Source organism: Hemiscyllium ocellatum, chromosome 43 (assembly GCF_020745735.1).
Source record: "Hemiscyllium ocellatum isolate sHemOce1 chromosome 43, sHemOce1.pat.X.cur, whole genome shotgun sequence".
NCBI classification, from domain to species: Eukaryota; Metazoa; Chordata; class Chondrichthyes; order Orectolobiformes; family Hemiscylliidae; genus Hemiscyllium; species Hemiscyllium ocellatum.
Window position 1 is genome coordinate 7,799,780 of NC_083443.1, and position 21,066 is coordinate 7,820,845.

The window sequence follows — 21,066 nt, forward strand, 5'->3', positions numbered from 1 at the left end:
ATTCTTGCCCAGTCTGGTCTACACACGACTCCAGACCCACAGCAAGATGGTTGGCTCTTAACTGGCCCCTGGACAAGTAGGGGTGGATGGTAAATGCTGGCGGCTTCAGCAATGCCCACATTCAGAGAATGAATGAAAATAAAGGAAAATAACCCCGTCTTTCTCTATCTCTTTTAGCTCTGAACTCTTGATTCTTAATCCAATTAGGAAGTTGAAAATGACTAAAAGGCGAATGATTTTTAGTTGTCTGTTGCCCTTTGCCAGTATTGCGTCATGTGACTCCAGGCCCACAACAATGTGGTTGACTCTTAACCACTCCCTGAGATAGTCCAGCAAACCACTCGATCCCAGGGCAACTGGGGATCAGGTACAAATGCTGTCCTTGCCAGCAATGCCCACATCCCATAGAAGAATAAAGAAAGGAGACCAGGCCAGATAGGCAGGCCTGGGAATTCTGGGTCAGGCAGCTGGGGTGTTGGCATTCTCTTGTACACTGGGAAGATTGAAACCCATTTGGATGAATGATTTGATAGGGATCCCACTCTGTTTACAGTTGTAGTCTTGATCGCTTACAACTCCTCAGTTCAATCTGCCATCCTCTCCTCCTATTCCCATTTTGATTTCACTATTTTTGTCCTCCCACTGTATCCTGGTCATGAGTTAAGGTTCAGGGCTCTGATTGACCAGGAGAATGGGGATCAGCAACCCTGCTTTCTGTAGATTGAGGTAGATTTAATTGTCAGCTCTGTCCCATTCCCTTTTGGTGACCTCTAATTACCTTTTTACACCTGATTTTCCTTTCTGCTCAGTGATGAAATGAATGTTGTATTGCTTCCAGTTACACTTTGTTCCTTTCACCTCGAGGCTGACTGAAGCTGTTATCCTGAGTCAAAGAGTATGGTGCTGGAAAAGCACAGCAGATCCGGCAGCATCCGAGGAGCAGGAGAGTCAACGTTTCGGGCATAAGCCCTTTATCAGGAATCTGATGATTAGCTTATGCTTGAAACGTCAAGTCTCCTGCTGTGCTTTTCCAGCACCACACACTCGACTCTGATCTCCAGCATCTGCAGTCCTCACTTCCTCCCTAAAATTGTTATCCTGTTAGCTCAGTAGTTATACCCTGATTTCTGGTAGATCTGTGGGATCACTTCTATAGTACAGGTTGCTAACCCAGTGTACTACTGAGAGAGTGCTACACTGTCATAGGTTCAGCCTTTTAGATGTTAAGCTGAGGCTCTGTCTCCTATCTTGGGTGCAGGCAAAACATTCCATGGCAATATTTGGAGAGTGGGGGATATCTGCTCTATTATTACTCAAAAAGTGTATCTCCCATTGATCTCTCGCTATTTGTGGGCCTTTGGGCCCTGACTACCTGCAGCTTTGCACTACATTGAACCTGTTCCCTATGAGGGTGGTGGGTATACAGTTAGCAGAAGGTTCAATCTCAAGCTGTCGGATTTAAGGTGACAATTTGTACACATTTGCAAAAAAAAGCTTAAGGAAGCCCACATTCTAATAAAAAAATATTTTTGCTCAGGTCTTTTTGAATAAAGATCTGAGTCTTTATTTCAATTCTGAGGAAAGGTTTGATCTGGGAAGTTAAACAGTTCAATTTTATTTTAATTTGCCACTGTGCTGTGTTCCTAGTATTTTGTGTTCTACCTTTTTAAAAATATCACATGTACAGCGTTCCACGAATGCTTAACGTGCCAATCCTTCACTCTTTAACTAGTCCATGAGTCTAATTTGTGAACATATCTATTGTGAATTGGGCAGTGTTAATTTCCTGGCAAATTATTGACCATTCTGTCGGTGATGTACAGAATCAAAACTGCATATCATAGGCCTGTTAAATGCAGTTGGTGTAATCGGATTTCAGGTTGGATTAGGTCAGCCTGCTGAGTCGCTGTGTAGGGGGTTCATTTTCTGGATTTGAATGGGAGTCTATAGCTCCGAGGGTTTGAAAATTTACCCTGATGAGCCTCTGTGAGCAAGAGTCCACTTCCTTGGGACTGGAGAGAATTCTTCATAATAGCATGAAAGTGGCCATCCAGCCCTCTAAAGAGTCTCCTGAACTCGAACCTTTGGTGGCTAGAGTGATATTGAGAACAAACAATGATCAGTGATGAGATGACTAGTCAGCGTACCAGGATTCCACACCATCCACTTTCTGACTAGTTTTCAACAGTTCTAGATGTGTGGGCTATGGGCAAAGAGTTGGGGAATGGGACAGATGATTACTCTCTGGAGAGCTAGCATAGACATGGTGGGCTGATCACCTTTTATGCTGTTATGGTAAATTCTCTCCCTTCCCAAGGAAGTGAACTCTCCCTCAAGAAAGGCACCCTTCACGTGGGCTGTTTCTTCAGCCCTTGTATCTGACAACCCTCCTTTCACTCCCACAGTCGGATTGAAATTCTGGGTTTTCACTCCAATTCCAATAACACACCCCCTGTGTGTTATTCTACTTGACCACAGTGAGCCGTTTGAAGTTCCCTTATACCACATTTGGGGGCAAGGGTGGACGGGGTCTCTGGTACCTTGCTGTGGACGAGCAGTTTTCGTTTTGTTTTATTTGCAGCAACCGAGGCCTGGGTCCCCCCGCAAGCTGTCTCCGCGGTGAAAATTCACCCGGTGAAGAAACTGAAAAGTTATCCCAGCACACTGCTACCAACAGGTACATGAATTGGCAGGGTGGCACTTTGCCCTCCCGTTGGAAATAATCCTCACCGGGCGGCTTTTTGCCTCCGTCATGTGCTGCCGGGTCATTCACATTCTGGGCATTTTGAAGAACCAGCTAGGATTTCATCTCCAAGATATCCACCTTCCTGCTTCTCATTGTGTTCCCTCAGGCTTGGATGTTTGCTTGAAAGTTCTGGGGCTGTCTTTGGGTTTGAATGATTAGATTAGATTAGATTACTTACAGTGTGGAAACAGGCCCTTCGGCCCAACAAGTCCACACCGACCCGCCGAAGCGCAACCCACCCATACCCCTACATTTACCCCTTACCTAACACTACGGGCAATTTAGCATGGCCAATTCACCTGACCCGCACAACTTTGAACTGTGGGAGGAAACCGGAGCACCCGGAGGAAACCCACACAGACACGGGGAGAACGTGCAAACTCCACACAGTCAGTCGCCTGAGTCAGGAATTGATGTGGAGGAGCTGATGTTGGACTGGGGTGAGCATAGTTAAAAATCACACAGCAACAGGTTATTGTCCAACAGGTTTATTTGGAACAAATATCTATGTTTGTTCAATATTTGTATGACACTATGATCTTTTTGCTATAAGTTCTGTGTCCTCTCATCCCGCTCCACCTGCTCATACAGGTAACCCCCGCCATCCAAAAGTAGAGCATTCCAATGAAACCTTTGGTAAGCCAAAATGGCATAAAGCGAAGAAGCAATAATTTATATGGGAAAAAATTTGCCTTTTCTCGTAAAAACAAAAATCTTCTTTGGATTTCTTTCGGTTAGTGAAAACAGGTACTAATGTAGGACTTTCGTAAAAGCGAAATGACGTAAAGCAAACTTTTAAAAAATGGGAAAATACCTGTACTTCAAAATAAACCTGTTGGACTATAACCTGGTGTTGTGTGATTTTTAACTTTTGGTTTGAAGGCATAGCTTTCAGCCTCTTCTAAAATCGATTAAAATGTCTTTAAAGTGCGGTGCTTGCCTGACTGATTCAGTGTTAGTTAAGCAATTAAACTGAACTCTGGCATTCTTGACCAGATGGGGTGCTAGTTGCTCAGATGTGAGAGAGGTGTTTAGTACCAATTTATCCCACTCACTGTTGGTTTAAATTGGAGATCACCCATTGATCTCGGTTCCAGGAAGGGTTTAGTTAAGGGTGAGCGGGGGATGGTGTATACGTTGGGGCCTTTAGGAAGTATCTGCCCAGTTGGAACTTGTCTGAATTAGTTTGCACTTAAATGTGATGCTGGTCCCCATGTTCATGCAAACCATCAAACAACGCTCATTGAGTTTATGTTTTCACGGAGAGAGAGCTGCCCACAGAGATTTGGGGATTGAGAGGGAGAAGGATTAAGGAGGACAATTAACCTGATATTGTGAATACGTCCGAATGAACATCCATTCATAATCCAAGTGGCTTACCATTTCTGCAGCTTAGCCCTAATTTCCATTGTACTCATCGCTACTACACACTTACTAACTTTGTAAACTTCAAATGTTAATTATATACAATGTGCTCAGTATTGTGTTGGTTATGTTACTAGATGTTTGTTAAAATGATTACCATGATGTAGAGGTGCCAGTATTGGACTGGGGTGGACAAAGTTAAAAATCACACAACACCAGCTTATAGTCCAGCAGGTTTATTTGGAAGCATTGGTTTTCAGAGCACTGTTTCTTTGACAGGTAGCTACCTGATGAAGGAACAGTGCTCCGAAAGCTAGTGCTTCCAAATAAACCTGTTGTGTGATTGTTAAAATTACTGTATTGATCTCTTTAAATTGCTGTTTCACCTCTCCAACCCAGAGTTGTCGACTAAACAATCTCCACTAAGATCTCTGAGCTGCCTCCCAATGCAGGTCAGCCCATTTAAATGCTGGGTTATTGTGTTATTTATAGCCATCTTTCTGCAGCTGTACAGTGCAGTGGTGACACCTCACCTGGAATACTGGACAGTTTTTTGGTTTTCTTACTGAGAGAGATTTATCTGCACTGGAAACAGTCCAATGATGAGAGTGCTGACTTGGCTGATTCCTGACATCTTGGGGTTTTGTAGAAACATCGAATCCCTCCAGTTGTGAAAGCAGGCCATTCGTCCCATCAAGTCTCCACCAACCCTCTGAAGAGCATCCCAAACAGACTCTCACTGCATTTCCCATGGTAAACCTACCTAGCCTACTCACCTCTGGACACTATGGGCAATTTCCCATGGCCAATCCACCTAACTTGCACATCTTTGGACTATGGGAGGAAACCCACGTAGACATGGGGAGAATGTGCATACCTCTCACAGACAGTCATCCAAAGCTGGAATCAAACCTGGGTCCCTAGCGCTGTGAGGTGGCAGTGCTAACCACTGAGTCACTGCTGCCAATTTGTCTTGTGAGGAAAGGTTGGGCCTGTACTGATTGGAGTTTAGAAAAATTAGTGTAATCTTCATGAAACATTTAAGATTTTGGGGCTTGACAGGGTAGATGCTGAGAGGATGTTTCTCCTCATTGTGGAGAGGGAATGTAAAGGCAGGAAGCACAGATTTGAAATAAGGGGACCCCCTTTTGAAGATGAGGAAGACTTTAATCTCCTGGGACTGACCTTCCCTGGTACGTCCTGCATAGGAAGATGCGATTGGAAGAAGGAATACCGAACCGTCAATGTTCAATAAGTTTGTAATGGAGGCTTTTCACCCTTATGAGTGAACCAGTGGAGATGACAGGGTCTTCTGTGCGTTTAGAGAAGCTAGTTTATTGGACACTTTAAACAATGCACATCATAGAGATGTACAGCACGAAAACAGACCCTTCAGTCCAACTCGTCCATGTCAACCAGATATCCCAACATAGTCCCACTTGCCAGCATCCGTCCCATATCCCTCCAAACCCTTCCTATTCATATATCCATCCAGATGCCTTTTAAATGTTACAATTGTACCAGCCTCCACCACTTCTTCTGGCAGCTCATTCCATATACGTACCACCCTCTGCCTGAAAACGTTGCCCCTTAGGGCTTTTTTATATCTTTCCTTTAAACCTCTAGTTCTGGATTCCTCACCCCAAGGAAGAGACTTTGTCTATTTATCCTATCCATGCCTCTCATGATTTTATAAACATCTATAAGGTCACCCCTTTCTGACGCTCCAGTGAAAACCGTCCCAGCCTGTTCACCCTCTCCCTATAGCTCAAATCCTCCAACCCTGGCAACATCCTTGTAAATATTATTTTAACCCTTTCAAGTTTCACAACATCCTTCTTCCAATAGGAAGGAGACCAGAATTGCATGCAATATTCCAACAGTGGCCTAACCTGTATAGCCGTAATATGATCTCCCAACTCCTGTACTCAATACTCTGACTAATAAAGGAAAACATACCAAATACCACCTTCATGATCCTATCTACCATTTTGAAGGAGCTATGAACCTGCACTCCAAGGTCTCTTTGTTCAGCAATACACCCTAGGACCTTACCTTTAAGTGTATAAGTACTGCTAAGATTTGCTTTCCCAAAATGCAGCATCTTGCATTTATCTAAATTATACTCCATCTGCCACTTCTCAGCCCATTGGACCATCTAATCAAGATCCCGTTGTAATCTGAGGTAAACTTCTTCGCTGTCCACTACACCTCCCAATTCTGGTGTCATCTGCAAACTTATTAACTGTACCTCTTATGCTCACATCCAAATCATTTATGTAAATGACAAAAAGTAGAGGGCCCAGCACTGATCCTTGTGGCACTCCACTGGTCACAGGCCTCCAGTCTGAAAAACAACCCTCCACCACCACCCTCTGTCTTCTACCTTTCAGCCAGTTCTGTATCCAAATGGCTAGTTTTCCCTGTATTCCATGTGATCTAACTTGCTCGCCAGTGTCCCATGGGGAGCTTTGTTGAATGCCTTACTGAAGTCCATATAGATCACATCTACCACTCTGCCCTCATCAATCCTCTTTGTTACCTCTTCAAAAAACACAGTAAGATGTTTAGTTCTCTTGTAAAGTTTCTTTCTAATGCTGTCAGTGATCGCATTTTTTAGTCCTGGCTGACTGCGCCAACATTTATTGCCTGTTCCTGAGGAGATTTTGAAGAACAGGTTTCACACAGACCATGAGCCACAGCAGACCATGTGCTGTAGGTAGACCCACAATACCCTTAAGGAGGGAATTCCCAGGACTTTGACTCAATGACAGTGAAGGAAGGGTAATATGTTTCCAAGTCAGGATGGTGAGTGGCTTGAAGAGGAATTTAGAGGTGGTGGTGGTCCCATGTATTGCTGGCTGTATCCTTCTAGATGGTAGGGGTCATGGATTAGGAAAATGCTGTCTGAAGAGCCTTGGTGAATTTCTCCAATGCTTCTTGTAGATGGTACATAGAACAAAACAGCGCAGCATAGGCCCTTCAGTCTTCGATGTTGTGCTGACCTGTGAACTAATCTAAGCCCATCCTCCAACACTATCCCATCATCATCCATGTGCTTATCCGAGGATTGTTTTTAAATCTCTCTAATGTGGCTAGGTTAACTACATTGGCAGATAGTGCATTCCACACCCTTACCCCTCTCTGCATAAAGAACCTGCCTCTAACATCTGTCTTCAATCTATCTCCCCTCAATTTTAGCTATGGCCCCTCGTACAAGCTGATGTCGTCATCATCATAGGAAAAGGACTTTGACTGTCCACCCTATCTAATCCTCTGATCATTTTGTCTCTATCAAATCCCCCCTCAGCCTTTTTCTTTCCAGTGAGAACAGATCCAAGTCTCTCGGCCTTTCCTCATAAGGCCTTCCCTCCAGACCAGGCAACATGCTGGTAAATCTCCTCTGCACCTTCTCCAATGTCTCCACATCCTTCCTGTAATAGGGCAACCAGAACTGTAGGAGGAAGTAAGGATTGCAGATGCTGGAGATCAGAGCTTAAAAATGTGTTGCTGGAAAAGTGCAGCAGGTCAGGCAGCATCAAAGGAACAGGAGAATCGACGTTTCGGGCATAAGCCCTTCTCTCCTGAAGAAGGGCTTATGCCCGAAACATCGATTCTCCTGTTCCTTTGATGCTGCCTGACCTGCTGCCCTTTTCCAGCAACACATTTTTAAAACCAGAACTGTATACAATATTCCAAATGCAGCCGCACTAGCCTTTTCGTATAGTTGCAGCATGATATTGGGGTTCCGGAATGCAATCCCTCTACCAATAAAACCTAACACACTGTATGCTGCCTTAACAGCATTATCAACCTGGGTGGCAACTTTCAGGGATCTATGTACATGGACTCCAAGATCCCTCAGCACATCCATAGTACCAAGAATCTTTCCATTGACCCAGTAGTCTGTCTTCCTGTTATTCTTCTCAAAGTGAATTATCTCACATTTATCTGCATTGAACTCCATTTGCCACCTCTCAGTCCAATTCTGCAGTTTATCCAAGTCCCCCCAGTCTTCCACACTGTACACTACTCCACTGACTTGTGTCATCTGCAAATTTACTAATCTATTCACCTAAGAAAAATGACAAACATTTATATGTTTGGTCCCAAAACAGATCCTTGTAGCACACCACTAGTAACCAGACTCAAGGCTGAATATTTTCCATCAACCACCACCCGCTACCTTCTTAGAGAAAGCCAGATTCTAATCCAAACTGCTAAATCACTCTCAATTCCATGCTTCTGCATTTTCTCCAACAGCCTATCATGTGGAACCTTATCAAAGGCTTTACTGAAGTCAGTGTACACCACGTCAACTGCCCTACCCTCATCCACATGGTTGGTCACCTTCTCAAAAAACTCAATGAGGTTTGTGAGACATGACCTGCTCTTGAAGAAACTATGTTGGCTATCTGCAATCAAATTGTTGCTTGCGAGATAATTATAAATCTTATCTCTTATAATCCTTTCCAAAACTTTTCCTACAACAAACGTAAGGCTCACTGGTCTGTAATTATCTGGATCATCACTACTGCCTTTCTTGAACAAGGGCACAATATTTGCATCTGATACTAAACCTGTAGACAATGACGATTCAAAGATCAAAGCCAAAGGCTTCAACACCATCTCCCTAGCTTCGCAGAGAATCCTCTGATAAATTGCATCCGGCCCAGGGTACTTGTCTACTTTCACCCCTTCTGGAATTGTTAACTCCTCTTTCAATCCTTTCTAGCCTAATATCTGGCATCTCATTTTTCTGTACAATATTCTCCTTTTCCTGAGTGAAAACCGATGAGAAATATCCGTTTTGCACCTCTCTGATCTCCATGGGGTCCACACACAACTTCCCACTTTTGTATTTAACTAGCCCTATTCCTACCTGAGTCATCCGTTTTTATTCCTCACGTACCTGTAGAAAGCTTTCGGGTTCTCGTTTACTCTATTTGCTAAAGACTGCTCATGTCCTCTCCTTGCTCCTCTTAAATCTTTCTTTAAATCCTTCCTCACTAATCTGTAACTCTCCATCGCCTCATCTGAACCATCTAGTCTCAACGTTACATAAGCTACCTCCTTTCACTTAACAAGAGATGCAATTTCTGTAGTAAACCACGGTTCCCTTACCTTATCACTTCCTCCCTGCCTGACAGGGACATACCCATCAAGGACATGCAATATCTGTTCCTTAATCCAGTTCCACATTTTGATTGTCCCTATCCCCTGCATTTTGCTATCTTATTCTGTGCATCCTAAGTCTTGCCAAATCACATTATAATTACCCTTGCCCCATCAATTAACTCTTGCCCTGTAGCATGTACCTATCTCTTTCCCATTGCTAAACTTAATGCAACTCTCTTCAAAGTGCTCACCTACCACTAAATCAAACACCTGCCCTAGTTGATTACCAAGCAAGAGATCTAGTGTGGCCTCCCCTCTTGTCAGCCCTTCGACATACTGTGTCAGGAAACCCTCCTGCACACACTGGACAAAATCTGATCCATCCGGCATACTAGAGTTATAGCATTTCCAGTCAATGTTGGGGAAGTTAAAGTCCCCCATAATGACCACCCTGTTAGTTTCACTCTTACCCAGAATCGTTTTGCTGATCCTCTCCTCCATGTCCCTGGAACTCCCAGCAGTGTGACCTCTCCTCTTATATTTCTAATCTCAGCCCACACTATCTCAGTAGACGGGTCCTTGTCAAAAGTTCTTTCAGCTACCATTATACTATCCTTCACTAACGAAGCCACACACACTTTTACCACCTTTCCTGTTCTTCATGAAAGATCTAAACCCTGGAACCTGCAACATCCATTCCTCACCCTGCTCTATCCATGTCTCTGAAATGGCCACAACATCGAAGTCCCAGGTACCTATCCATGCTGCAAGCTCACTACCTTATTTTGGATACTTCTGGCGTTGAAGTAGACACATTTCAAACCAGCTTGCTGTCTGCCAGTACATTCTGTGACCGTGAAATCCTGTCCGTGCCCTCCCTATTCTCATCCTCCTGTGAACTGGAATGTTCCTATCCTCCCTGCTGAGCTAGCTTAAACCCACCTGAATAGCACCAGCAAATTTTTCACCCAGGATATGAGTACCTCTCTGGTTCAAGTGAAGACCATCCTGTTTGAAGACCTTCCCCAGAATGAGCCCCAATTATCCATGTATTTGAAACCCTCCCTCCTGCACCATCCTTACAGCCATGTGTTCAGCTGAATCTGTCCCTGTTACTTGCCTCACTATCACATGGTGCAGGTACCAAACCAGAGATCACTTCTGTTTATTTTAGCTCTCAGCTTTCACCCGAGCTCCCTGAAATCCTTCCTTACATTCTACCTTTTTCTACCTATGTCGTTGGTACCTATGTGGACCATGACTCGGGGTTGGTCACCCTCTCCCTTCAGGGCCCCAAATACATGATCTGAGACATCATGGGCCCTGGCATTAGGGAGGCAAAACACCAACTGCGAGTCTTGTTCGTTCCCAACAAACCTCCTATCTGACCCTCTAACTATTGACTAACACTCTTCTCCTTTCCCTCTTTCCCTTCTGTGCAACAGGGACAGACTGTGCCAGAGACCTGCACCCCACTGTATACCCCTGTTAATCATACACACTGCTTTGATTAAGCATGGGTGGTGGAGGGAGTGAATGTTTATGGATGTGGTGCCGATCAAGCGGGCTGCTTTGTCCTGGATGGTATTAATCATCTTGTATGTCATTCGAGCTGCCCCCATCCAGGCAACTGGGAGGTTATTCCATCACATTCCTGACTTGTGCCTTGGAGATGGCAGATGGGCTTTGGAGAGTCGGGCAAGGTCAATGGTGGATGGTGTTACCATGACTCCCTGACCCGTAAACTCTTGCAGAGCCCCTTGAGGGTATTACACAACAATTAACACCCCTGGGCAGTGAGAGTAGAACTGTCACCTGACATGATCCATCTGTATTATTTCTAGACAGTTGTGACATATAATATTGGACAATAATTGTACAGCTTTTTGCCAACATGACTGCAGCTCAACTATAAAGCCAATGGGTTCAGCATCCTAGACAAACAGGAGGCTGGAAGAACACAGCAAGCCAGGCAACGTCAGGATGTGGAGAAATCAATGTTTCTGGTATTAACCTTTTCTTCAGGACTGGATATGATGGGAGGGGGTGGGGGGTGGTGCTGGTGCTGTTCTAATTTGTGGTCTGATTCACTGAGGCAATAGAGGAGGCCAAGGATGGACTTATTGGAGAGGGGATGGGAGAGGAAATTTAACTGTTTGGCCTCTTCGATGTAGATACCTGGACTCCACCTTCTCCCACCCAGTATCCGGCAAGAACTCCAACCCGTTTTCCCAATTCTTCCGTCTCCGATGAGATGTTCCACTCCTGAGCATCCCAGATGTCCTCTTATTTCAAACAGCGTTTCCCCCCCACATGTCATTCAGGCAGCCCTTGACTGCACCACCTCCATTCTCCGCTCCACAGCTGTAAACCCTGCTCCTTCCAAACATGATAAAGATAGGGGACCCCCTTATCTTCACCTGCTGCCCCACAAGCCTCCGCATCCAACGTATCATCCTCAAAGACCTCCTCCAACTCCAATTAGATCCTACCTCCCAGAACACCTTCCCCTTCCCACCCTTCCCTGCCTTTCACAAGGACCGTTCCCTTCACCACTCCTTGGTTCTTGCCACTCCCCACACCAACCCTTCCAAACCACCCCCCACCTGAAAAAGATGCAACACCTGCCCATATACCACCTCCATCCAGGGCCCCAAACTGCCTTTCCAGGTGAAACAGAGGTTCATCTGCCTCTCCTCCAACCTAGTCTATTGCATCTGATGCTCCCGATGTGGTCTCTTCTACATCGGAGAGATCCAATGTAGACTACGCGATTGTTTCGCCAAGTATTTTCGCCGTGCCCAAAATGGACACCCTGGTTACCACCCATTTCAGTCCCCCCTCCAATTTGTCCATCTGCCGCCTCCATTATCGCAGTGAATCAGACCGCAAATTGGAGGAACAACACTTCACCTTCAGCCTACAGCCCAGAGGACTCGACATGTATTCTTGAATTTCAAATAACCTTCCCGCCCACCCCTTGACTCCCTTTCCAACCCCGCCGCCTCCATTCCAATTTGACTTGCTGATTCTCCCTTTCAGCTACCAACTGGATTCATCTCTTCCGTTGACCAACCAGCTCGTAGCCACCTTCCGCATCCACCAATCACTGCCTCACTATTCTGATTGGAGCATTTCCTACTCCCACATCAAGCCCTGAAGAAAGGGTTAATACCTGAATGCCGTCTGGCTTGCTGTGTTCTTTCAGCCTCCTGTTTGTCTACTTTGGATTCCAGTATCAGCAGTCTTTTGTCTCTAACCAGGTTCGACATATTCTCCTGTTGTCTCCCTGGGTTAGGGTCCTTTTGGTAAAATGCATCATTACAGTGACTTTTGCTAAGTGCAGTTAAGCTTTCCAGCCAAGAATGTGAAAATGTTTCAGAATGAAACTGATTTAATTGTGATGAACGGTTTATAACCTTACTCTGTCTAACCTCACAGAAACAGACCCATCAAAGATCAGTGTGGGCAAAGGCTCGGTGACTATGCGAATAACCTCTGCATGTGTGGAACCTCCAGAAGCTGAGACGCCACCGAATGAAGATTCCCGACAATCAATCAGTAAGGATGGAGATGTTTTCTAAATATGAGTCTGAAGCTTTCTCAGTCTCTGTTTTAGATTGCTCAGAGTGAGTCCTGGTTTTCGTTGAGTCAGCTGACTGCAGGTAGATACTTGCTCAGTGTAAATGATGAGTATTGAGCTGCTGTTTGTAAAGACAGGGACCCGAGGTCTAGCTCGCTGTGTTGTTCTCTGGAACCCAGGGCTCAGTAAACAGTGATCTGGAGCTGGAGACACGCACACTCACACACGCACACACACCTTCACCCCTGTCCTATCTATGCCACTTATTTTAAAATTCAATGCTGACATCCATCCGGTGCTACAGTCTTGTCAGCCTTTAGTTCTGAAGGTGTTTTTAAATATTATTTCCATGTTAATTAGTATACATTCCTCCCTCCCTTTCACCTTTCGATTTGCAAGTATCTCGGGGATGTGATTTGCATCTCGTACAGTACAGAGAGATGCGGTCCAAAATGGTTAGTGCCAGAACTGCTTGACAGACCGGGTAGGTAGAAGCTTATCACCTGAGGTGACCTTGTACCTGGTGGAGATGGGCAGGACAGGCAGGGAGAGGAGACATTTTTATCACAGGAATGAGACCCAGCGACACATCAACTTGGCATTACAAAGCAGGTGTCTAAGCTCTTTCCTATTTTGTCAAGTTTGATGAGCCGTGCTCATTTGCATTGACCTGTATTTTAATGCAAATGTTTCAAATTGCTGGTACTCTCTCGGTGCCTTCCTGCTTTTGATCTGCCTTCGTGAGAAACTGAACAAATATATTTCAAAGCATGGCTTTGTTACCTCTCTGCCTACACAGCCATGTGGAAAGTTTGACTCTGAATTCCGAATTATTTGTGGTATTTCTCGTCTTGCTGAGCTCCAAGCTGACTGAGGACAGCAAGAATTAATTGGATATTTTTTCCCTTTTATTTCTGTCTCGGCAACTGAATGATGTAGCTGAGGGACAATGACTGTCTTCATTGCAGAGGATCAATACTATATTGTGTGAGCAGGGGTTAGAAATTGCAAGGGCATGGTGTTTAGAATGGGTTGCTGTGGTAACCAACAGCCCAGTACGAACAGGCACCCACAGAAAGATTTTCTCTTGAATGTGAAGATTCTTGTTGTGATTGATTCTGTCGCGAGGCTGGACGCTGTTAGAGTAACTCTGTCTCTCTCTCTCTCTCTCTCTCTCTCGTGTGCTCTTCCACGCTATTACTTTTCACGAAAAATACAGGCCCTGAGCTGCCAAGTTTAAAGACAGGTAGGAATGAGCAAAGATTTCCTTATTCTGATTCCTCTTTGCACTGAGTGTGATTAGTGATTCTGATTCTCTGTATCTGCCCCACTCCTTTTTTTAAAGACGCAGATAGTTGGATGCCACCTTCAGCTGGCGATGCAAATGGAGATGCCACCTCATCATCGCTGGCAGCTAAAGGATTTCGCAGTGTGCGCCCACATCTGCCAACAGAGTACAAACCACAACTTCAGGTACCGATCATTTTACTCCTTGGATTAGTTTGATTTGGATAATTGACTTGCTAAGCAGCTGTTCTTGGACGGAGCAAGGAATCAACGGACAGGGCATTTAGCACAGTAAGACTGGGTGGCATGGTGGCTCAGTGGTTAGCGCTGCTGTCTCACAGCGCCAGGCACCCAGGTTCTATTCCAGCCTTGGGAAACTATGTGGAATTTGCATATTCTCCCTGTCTCTGTGTGGGCTTCCTCCAGGCGCTCCAGTTTCCTCCCACAGTCCAATGATTTGCAGGCTCTGTGGATTATCCATGGGAAATGTGGGGTTACAGGAATAGGGTTTGGCGGGGCGGGGATAGGCATGGGTCTGGCTGAAATGCCGTTCAGAGGATTGATGTGGATTCAATGGGCCAAATGGCCTCTTTACACTGTAAAGGTTTCTGTGATTCGATGATAATGTTTCACTGGTTGAACCAAAATTGATAGCCCACCTGAAGCGAGCTTAGGTGAGATAACATGAGCCGGTAGGCTTCTTCAAGGTGAGAGAGGGCAAAGAGGTGGCGAGGTTGAGGGAGGGAGTTCCTGAGCTTAGTTCCTCGGCAGCTGAAGGCACACCTGCCAATGAGGGCGCTCTCACCTCGAGGGAAGTTCAAGTGATTGGACTTAGAGGAAGCTATGAAATACCTGGAAGGTCATAGTGTAGAGATGCATGTGGGATTATGGAGGAATAGCAACAATGTCTTTTCTGAACATGAGGGAGAACATTTTTAAAAGTACAACTCCCATTCAGAGTCCTGGGGGAGTGGTTTGGAGTGGTGGGAGGTTGTAATTCAGTGACTGTTAAAATAAGAACATTTTTCCTATGGTACAGTACTTCTGTGTTTATTTTAAACTTCTCTTTTTCTGTTTTATGTCACTGATGCTCCATTTTATTTGATCAAAACAAACACACATATAGCCACCTCCTATCCCCCCACCCCCTAAGGAAGAGAGCTTTGCATGGCGCCCACCGAACAAGGTTAAGCCCTCTTACTTTGCGCCGGTACCTATTCTGGAATATGTCCCTATTAGACCAGACCAGCCGCCTGCACTGAAACGTTCAGCACTGCCTAGCGTTTGCATTGGGGATCCCTCTTCCACAGGCTCTGATGCCAAATCTAAGTTAGCCATTTGCTCAGCCACAGTAACGCTGCATGTTGGCCAGACTGTTGCTCACGGCAATCCGTCACCACAGGACTGGGTATCAGAATCTGAAGCTAGCCTCCAGTCTGCCAGTTGGGGTCCTGCCCCTGCTGCCAGAGGGTCTGTCCAGGGGAGAAAGGTCAGCAATCTGTACGTACCCTGTTTGTCCAGAAGCGCACGTTCTCACTCGTCCAGGGACACCACCCACGATGCACCTGAGGAAGCAGATACACCCTCTGCACCGGCCACCGGAGCTCAGCTGCTTATGACAGCCACTGCTGGTTCTCCCCCATTGGTTCCCTACAAACCTTCGCTTCAGGTTTTCTTGCCTAAGGTCGAGATTGACGGTGTCCAGACTAATGACTCACTCTCAGAGCCTGGATTGCAGCCCAGGAACTCAGCGCTGGATCAGGAGCAGGCGTCCGGCATGAACAGTCTGAGACCCAACAAACAGGCAGCTCCCATCACCCACCAGATTGCCCCTCAAAGGGGTGACATCTCCAGTGCGGTATCTATTGTATTTTCACTCTCTCTCTCCCTGTCATTCCCTCACCAATTCTCACACAGCATTCCTGGTTGTCTGCCCACACCTCAATCAACACTATTCACACTTTACCCTTTCCCACCCCCCTCCCCCCACCAATTTCTCTGCTTGTTCCAGTGGGGTGCCTGTCAACCTTGTTTGAAACAGTTTTATGTCTTTTGCTTTTTGTTTGTTCTTGTGATTTGATTTTGTGTCAGTGATTTCTGTAACAGTGTGTGTATCAGAGCAAGTGCAGGCAATCACAGCCCAGGGTCTTTTAGATGAAAGCTGCTGTTAATGTTTGATTGAGGGAAAAAATATCTCTTTTCCCCCCCCGACGCTCTCGCTCGCTTGCTCTCTCTCTCTCTCCGCGCGTGAGAGAGAGCGCGCGCCTCTCTCTCTCTCGCGTGCACTCTCGCTCTTTCTCTCAAAACGTTCAGCATTGCTTCGTGTGGATGCTGGTGCTTCCTACCATAGTGGAATAGCCATCTAGCATTTCCCCCACACTCATTGCGTTGACTCTCATCACTTGACCGTGAGATGGTGATGTTGGCTGGCAATAATTTGATAGCTTTTACAATGGGGACAAATGAACAGAAAGATCAATGTAAAATAAAATTAAAACTCTCATTTCTCACAGCCTTTCTGTCGGTCCATCATACATGTCCCAGAGCAGGCAAGGTCAGTGTGTGACTCCTGCCCACTGTCCAATGGAGGGAAAGGGGTCAGTGTTTGACACACTCTGCCCACTGTCTGGGAGGGGCAAAAGTCAGTGTGTGACACACCCCACTGCCCACTGTGCGGGAGGGGCAAAGGTCAGTGTGTGACACAGCCAGACTACTGTCACAGAGGTGGGAAAGGTCAGAGGTGGAAAGGCCCCCTCCACCCCCAGCTGTCCGAGAGGGTGATATGCCACTTTGTGACCTCCCCCCCCACCCCTAGCTGCCCAAGAGGGGGTAAGGTCAGTTTGTGACCCCCACCCACTTTCTGGGGGTGGTGGGAGTGGTGAAAGGTCAGTGTGTGACACCCTACCCACTGTCTGAGAGGGGGAACGGTCATTGGGCGAGGGCGAGGGAGTGTCAGTGTGTGACACCTCCACCCCCACCCCCTGCTCACTGCACAGGAGCAGGATGTGATCACCAACTGTTATTTCAGATTTAGCATGGTTTACACACGTTTTGCACAAATCTTCTAACTTTTGAGTCTGTATTACACTTAACTGTGATGCGTGTGTGTGTATGTGGAGGGTTTAAAGAAAAGAGCAGCATTGTTTTTGGTGTGTGTATCCTGGGTCAGAGGGACTCTGTTGGAACGTCCTGTATGAGAGTGTTGCATGAAGAGCCTGCCTGTTTGTCACTGCCTTTGCTGCTCTCTGATGGTAGTGTTGTTGTGAATGGCCAGTGGGCCGGTGTGGTGGGCGGTGTCTCTGAGTAATGAAACGTCTCTCCCTGCAGGATGTGTCTGCTGGCATTGCCCAGCCTGAGGTGATAGCCTCATCCAGCGGCCTTCCCGCTCAGGCAGTTTGTGAGAGGGAGGAAAGTGTGTGCACGGCCTGCGTTTCAGCTGAACCAGCCTCGTCATCCCTGCCATCTCATCCTACCACTGCACCTCTGACCCTGCCAACACTCGACGACTTCATCCCCCCTCACCTGCAGAAAGGAGTCTCCCATGCTGTGTGTACCTCCTCTTCCACCGTCCCCATTAACCCACCAGCGTCATTGCTGCTATCGCCCACCACCAAGCTGCACAGTGGCCCGGATTCCCAACTCACTGGACATCCCCCACGCACAGTAAGGCCCACCTCTAGCTCATGCCTCTCTGCAAGTAACCCCTTCCCTCCCCCCTCCTTGCGACCTTTCCTCCCTCCCTCTCCATCAATACTCCCTCAACCCCTTGTCTCTGTTGATTAACAGGTGCTGCTCCCTTTCCATGTAGTGTGGCTTGTATATGAGTGTTGTAGCTGAGTGTTTTGTGCTGCTTGCTTAGAATTGGCCCCATAGACTATCAATGCTAAGTGAAAGAGGACTCCTTCCAGCAGTTCGTGAGCCGTTCTCACCTATTCCCGCTCCCCCCCACCTCATTTTAACATCATCTTCTGAAGAAAGCTTCTGTCTCTTCTTTTCCATCTCGAGCATTCTGTCTGGCTCGCTGGGCATTACTTGATGTAGCTGGAGATACCTCCGTTAGCTTTGCTAGACTTGTTGGTTGTGACTTGCATGGACACTGCATGTTTACCTGCTCCGAGTGAGTGTGAGTGCACAAACCCATTGGAGACCAGAGTCATGCTTGGGCATCCCTAACGTAATATAGGGAATGCAAGACATCTGGTTTCCAATACTGGGACTCTGACTGTAAGCATTTCCAGCATGTTTTGGCTGACGTTTTATTCATGTGCTGCTTGGCAAAGCTTAACAAAACCTCCTGAAGTAGTCAGAAGTATTTAACATGCTGCCAGATCCTGTAACGAATGGCTGAGCTGATTTTCTTCCAGTCAACGGGAATGGAATGATTTGAGGTGTACACTGGTTTTAAAATGTCATCCTTAATGGGTTTCACATTGAAACAGTGTGGTGTTGGAGCTGTGTGGGTGAGCAGACGCATTCTTCTCTGGAGACCAGGAGACTGACGGAGACATTATGCTAATTGGCTGTATTCGACATTAGCATCTCCTTGTGAGCAAATGGAGGGGCAAGAGACACGGAGAAACTCTTATCAAGACTCTGCTCTGTCGGTGAATGTTGAGGATGAACTGGTTAGGACAGTATAACTGAGGAGATCTCCCAACACATCCCACTGGGCCTTTCATTAGTAGGCCCCATGATCTCCTTCTGCTCTGTGGCCTCTTCATTGGACCTGAGGCATTGCTTTTTTTATTCTTATTCATTAATGGGATGTGATTAAAACGATTGGAAGCCAGCTGAGGAAAATGAGGAATTGTGATCTGGAACATGCTGTCAGAAGGGAAGCGGATTCAGTAGGAATTTCCAAAAGGGGACTGGCTGCTCAGTTTAGCAGAGAGGTCCTTTTGAGGGACATGGAGCAAGGACAGTGTTAAATCGGATAGATCTTTCAAAGAAATAATATTGATACATGGGCTGAATGGCCTCCTGTGCTTGTTTATGATATACGAGTGGATTTCTTTTGCCACGTTAGAATTAGAAATCATTGAAACTCGACGTTCCCTGTCTAGTTTTGCTTGTTAGGGAGGAGACAGGGTGCAGGGTGTGGTGGGGTAGAGGCCAAAGATTCTTGTAGTTAAAAGATTGGAGGTTAAAGAAGTGGGTGGTCACAGTGTGCTGAATATAGGTTGCTCTGAATTCATCTGTAAGTTTGATCCTGGCAAGTGTCTCATTAATAAGCCACTGTTCTCTTGTCTGGAAGGATGTGCAGTCCACAGTAAGTGAAGGAGAGTTGCCTTGTGCGAGTCTGGAGTCACATGCTGGCCTTGCCTCATCTAGCAGGCTTTCGGCCTACCCATCCACCACCTTCGTGAATCCTACTATCGTTCTGCTTCAGCACAACCGAGGTAAGCACAGCCAACTGTGTTACAGAATTGCATCGTATTGTGTTGTGTGGGGGGGGGGCAATCAGCTCTCCTTTTTTAGCCCCCTCTCGGTCAGTTGTGATAAATAGTTTTATTCCTTTGTTAGCACACAGCTCTCACACTTTAATTACACATGGTTTGCTAGAAATGGAAGGATTTTTACCATTTTATAGAATGTATAAATGACTTGGTTGTGGAAAGTGAGATGTACTATCACTGGAAGTAAAGCTGGGAGTGCAAGGGGTGAGGATGACAGTCTATGGAAGGGGGATATAGACAGATGTATGAGAGTGGGCAAAAGGTTGGCAGATGGAATCAAATGTGGGAAAATGTGAGGCTTGTTTTAATTTTGGCAGAAAGAATAAAGGAGCTGAATGTTCCTGAAATGGAAAGAGAAAGCTGGAGCACAGACCGATTTTTGGGAGTCCTTGCACATAAATCTTAAAAACCTAGAATTTATGTTTAATGGGTAATTGAGAAGGCAAATGGAATGTTGGTCTTCATTTCAAAGGGAATGGAGTGTAATAATAGTGATGGCTTTCCAAAACTACACAATGTGTTAATCAGACCTCAGCTGGAAAACAGTGAAGAGTTTTGGGCACTTTGTCTAAGGAAAGATATACTGCAATGGAGGTCATCCAGAGGAGATTCATTGGGTTGATCCTTTGCTTTCCAGTTGGTTCAGCCAACCAGGTATGATACTGAGGAAACATTAGCCAATGAATAATTGTAAGGGGAAAGATGTGAGGCATCTGGTCACATGATGAAACCTCCAGGAATGTACCCAATCAGAGTTGTCGTGGGATCAGCTCCGGCCAATCCAATAATTCTGATGAATTCCTGGCCCTTTCCAAGATTTTGAAACTTTCCACCAATAGGAACAATTTCTTCTCCTATCTTTGAATCTGGGGCTTTGGATGATGATCTGAAAATGTGTTGCTGGAAAAGCGCAGCAGGTCAGGCAGCATCCAAGGAACAGGGAATTCGACGTTTCGGGCATAAGCCCTTCATCAGGATTCCTGATGAAGGGCTTATGCCCGAAACATCGAATTCCCTGTTCCTTGGATGCTGCCTGACCTGCTGCGCTTTTCCAGCAACACATTCTCAGCTCTGATACTCCAGCATCTGCAGACCTCACTTTCTCCTCTTTGGGTGATGATATCAAGAACTCTGGAATTGACTGCTCAAGGTTCCTGTGCTTTTAAGAATTCGCAAGCCTCCCCTTCTCATTGTAACACTGGACAGCAGTCAACAAAAGCGACCACCTTCATTGATATAGTACCTTTTGCATAGCAAGCCAGCCCAAAGCAGTTGCAGGAGTGTCAGAAAATAAGATTTAACATCAAATTTAAACAAGAAAAGAAACTGCAGATGCTGGAAATCGTAAATATAAACTCAGTGGTTCTGGCAACATTTGTGAAGAGTAAAAGTTTTGGGCCCAGTGACCCTCCTTCAGAATGGATTTGACACCAAAAAGCCTAGTGAAGGGTGTTTGGACAGACGACCAACATCTTTTTAAAGGGGTCATTTTTAGGACTGTTTTGCAGAAA

General features: G+C 45.9%; 1 protein-coding gene across 30 annotated transcripts in view; it reads left to right on the top strand.

Annotated features, from left to right (window-relative positions):
- LOC132834995 (sorbin and SH3 domain-containing protein 1) overlaps window positions 1–21,066 on the top strand; it is a 434,648-nt gene that overhangs the window by 298,504 nt on the left and 115,078 nt on the right. For 25 of the 30 annotated variants that reach the window (XM_060854191.1, XM_060854189.1, XM_060854190.1 and 22 more), the window contains 7 exons: window positions 2,582–2,677; window positions 12,671–12,790; window positions 14,032–14,058; window positions 14,158–14,285; window positions 15,226–15,957; window positions 17,427–17,762; window positions 19,354–19,498. In XM_060854191.1, coding sequence (XP_060710174.1) covers window positions 2,582–2,677; window positions 12,671–12,790; window positions 14,032–14,058; window positions 14,158–14,285; window positions 15,226–15,957; window positions 17,427–17,762; window positions 19,354–19,498 — 1,584 coding nt within the window. The remainder of the gene's footprint in view (window positions 1–2,581; window positions 2,678–12,670; window positions 12,791–14,031; window positions 14,059–14,157; window positions 14,286–15,225; window positions 15,958–17,426; window positions 17,763–19,353; window positions 19,499–21,066) is intronic. The other 5 variants (XM_060854195.1, XM_060854196.1, XM_060854209.1 and 2 more) reach the window with 4 other exon arrangements.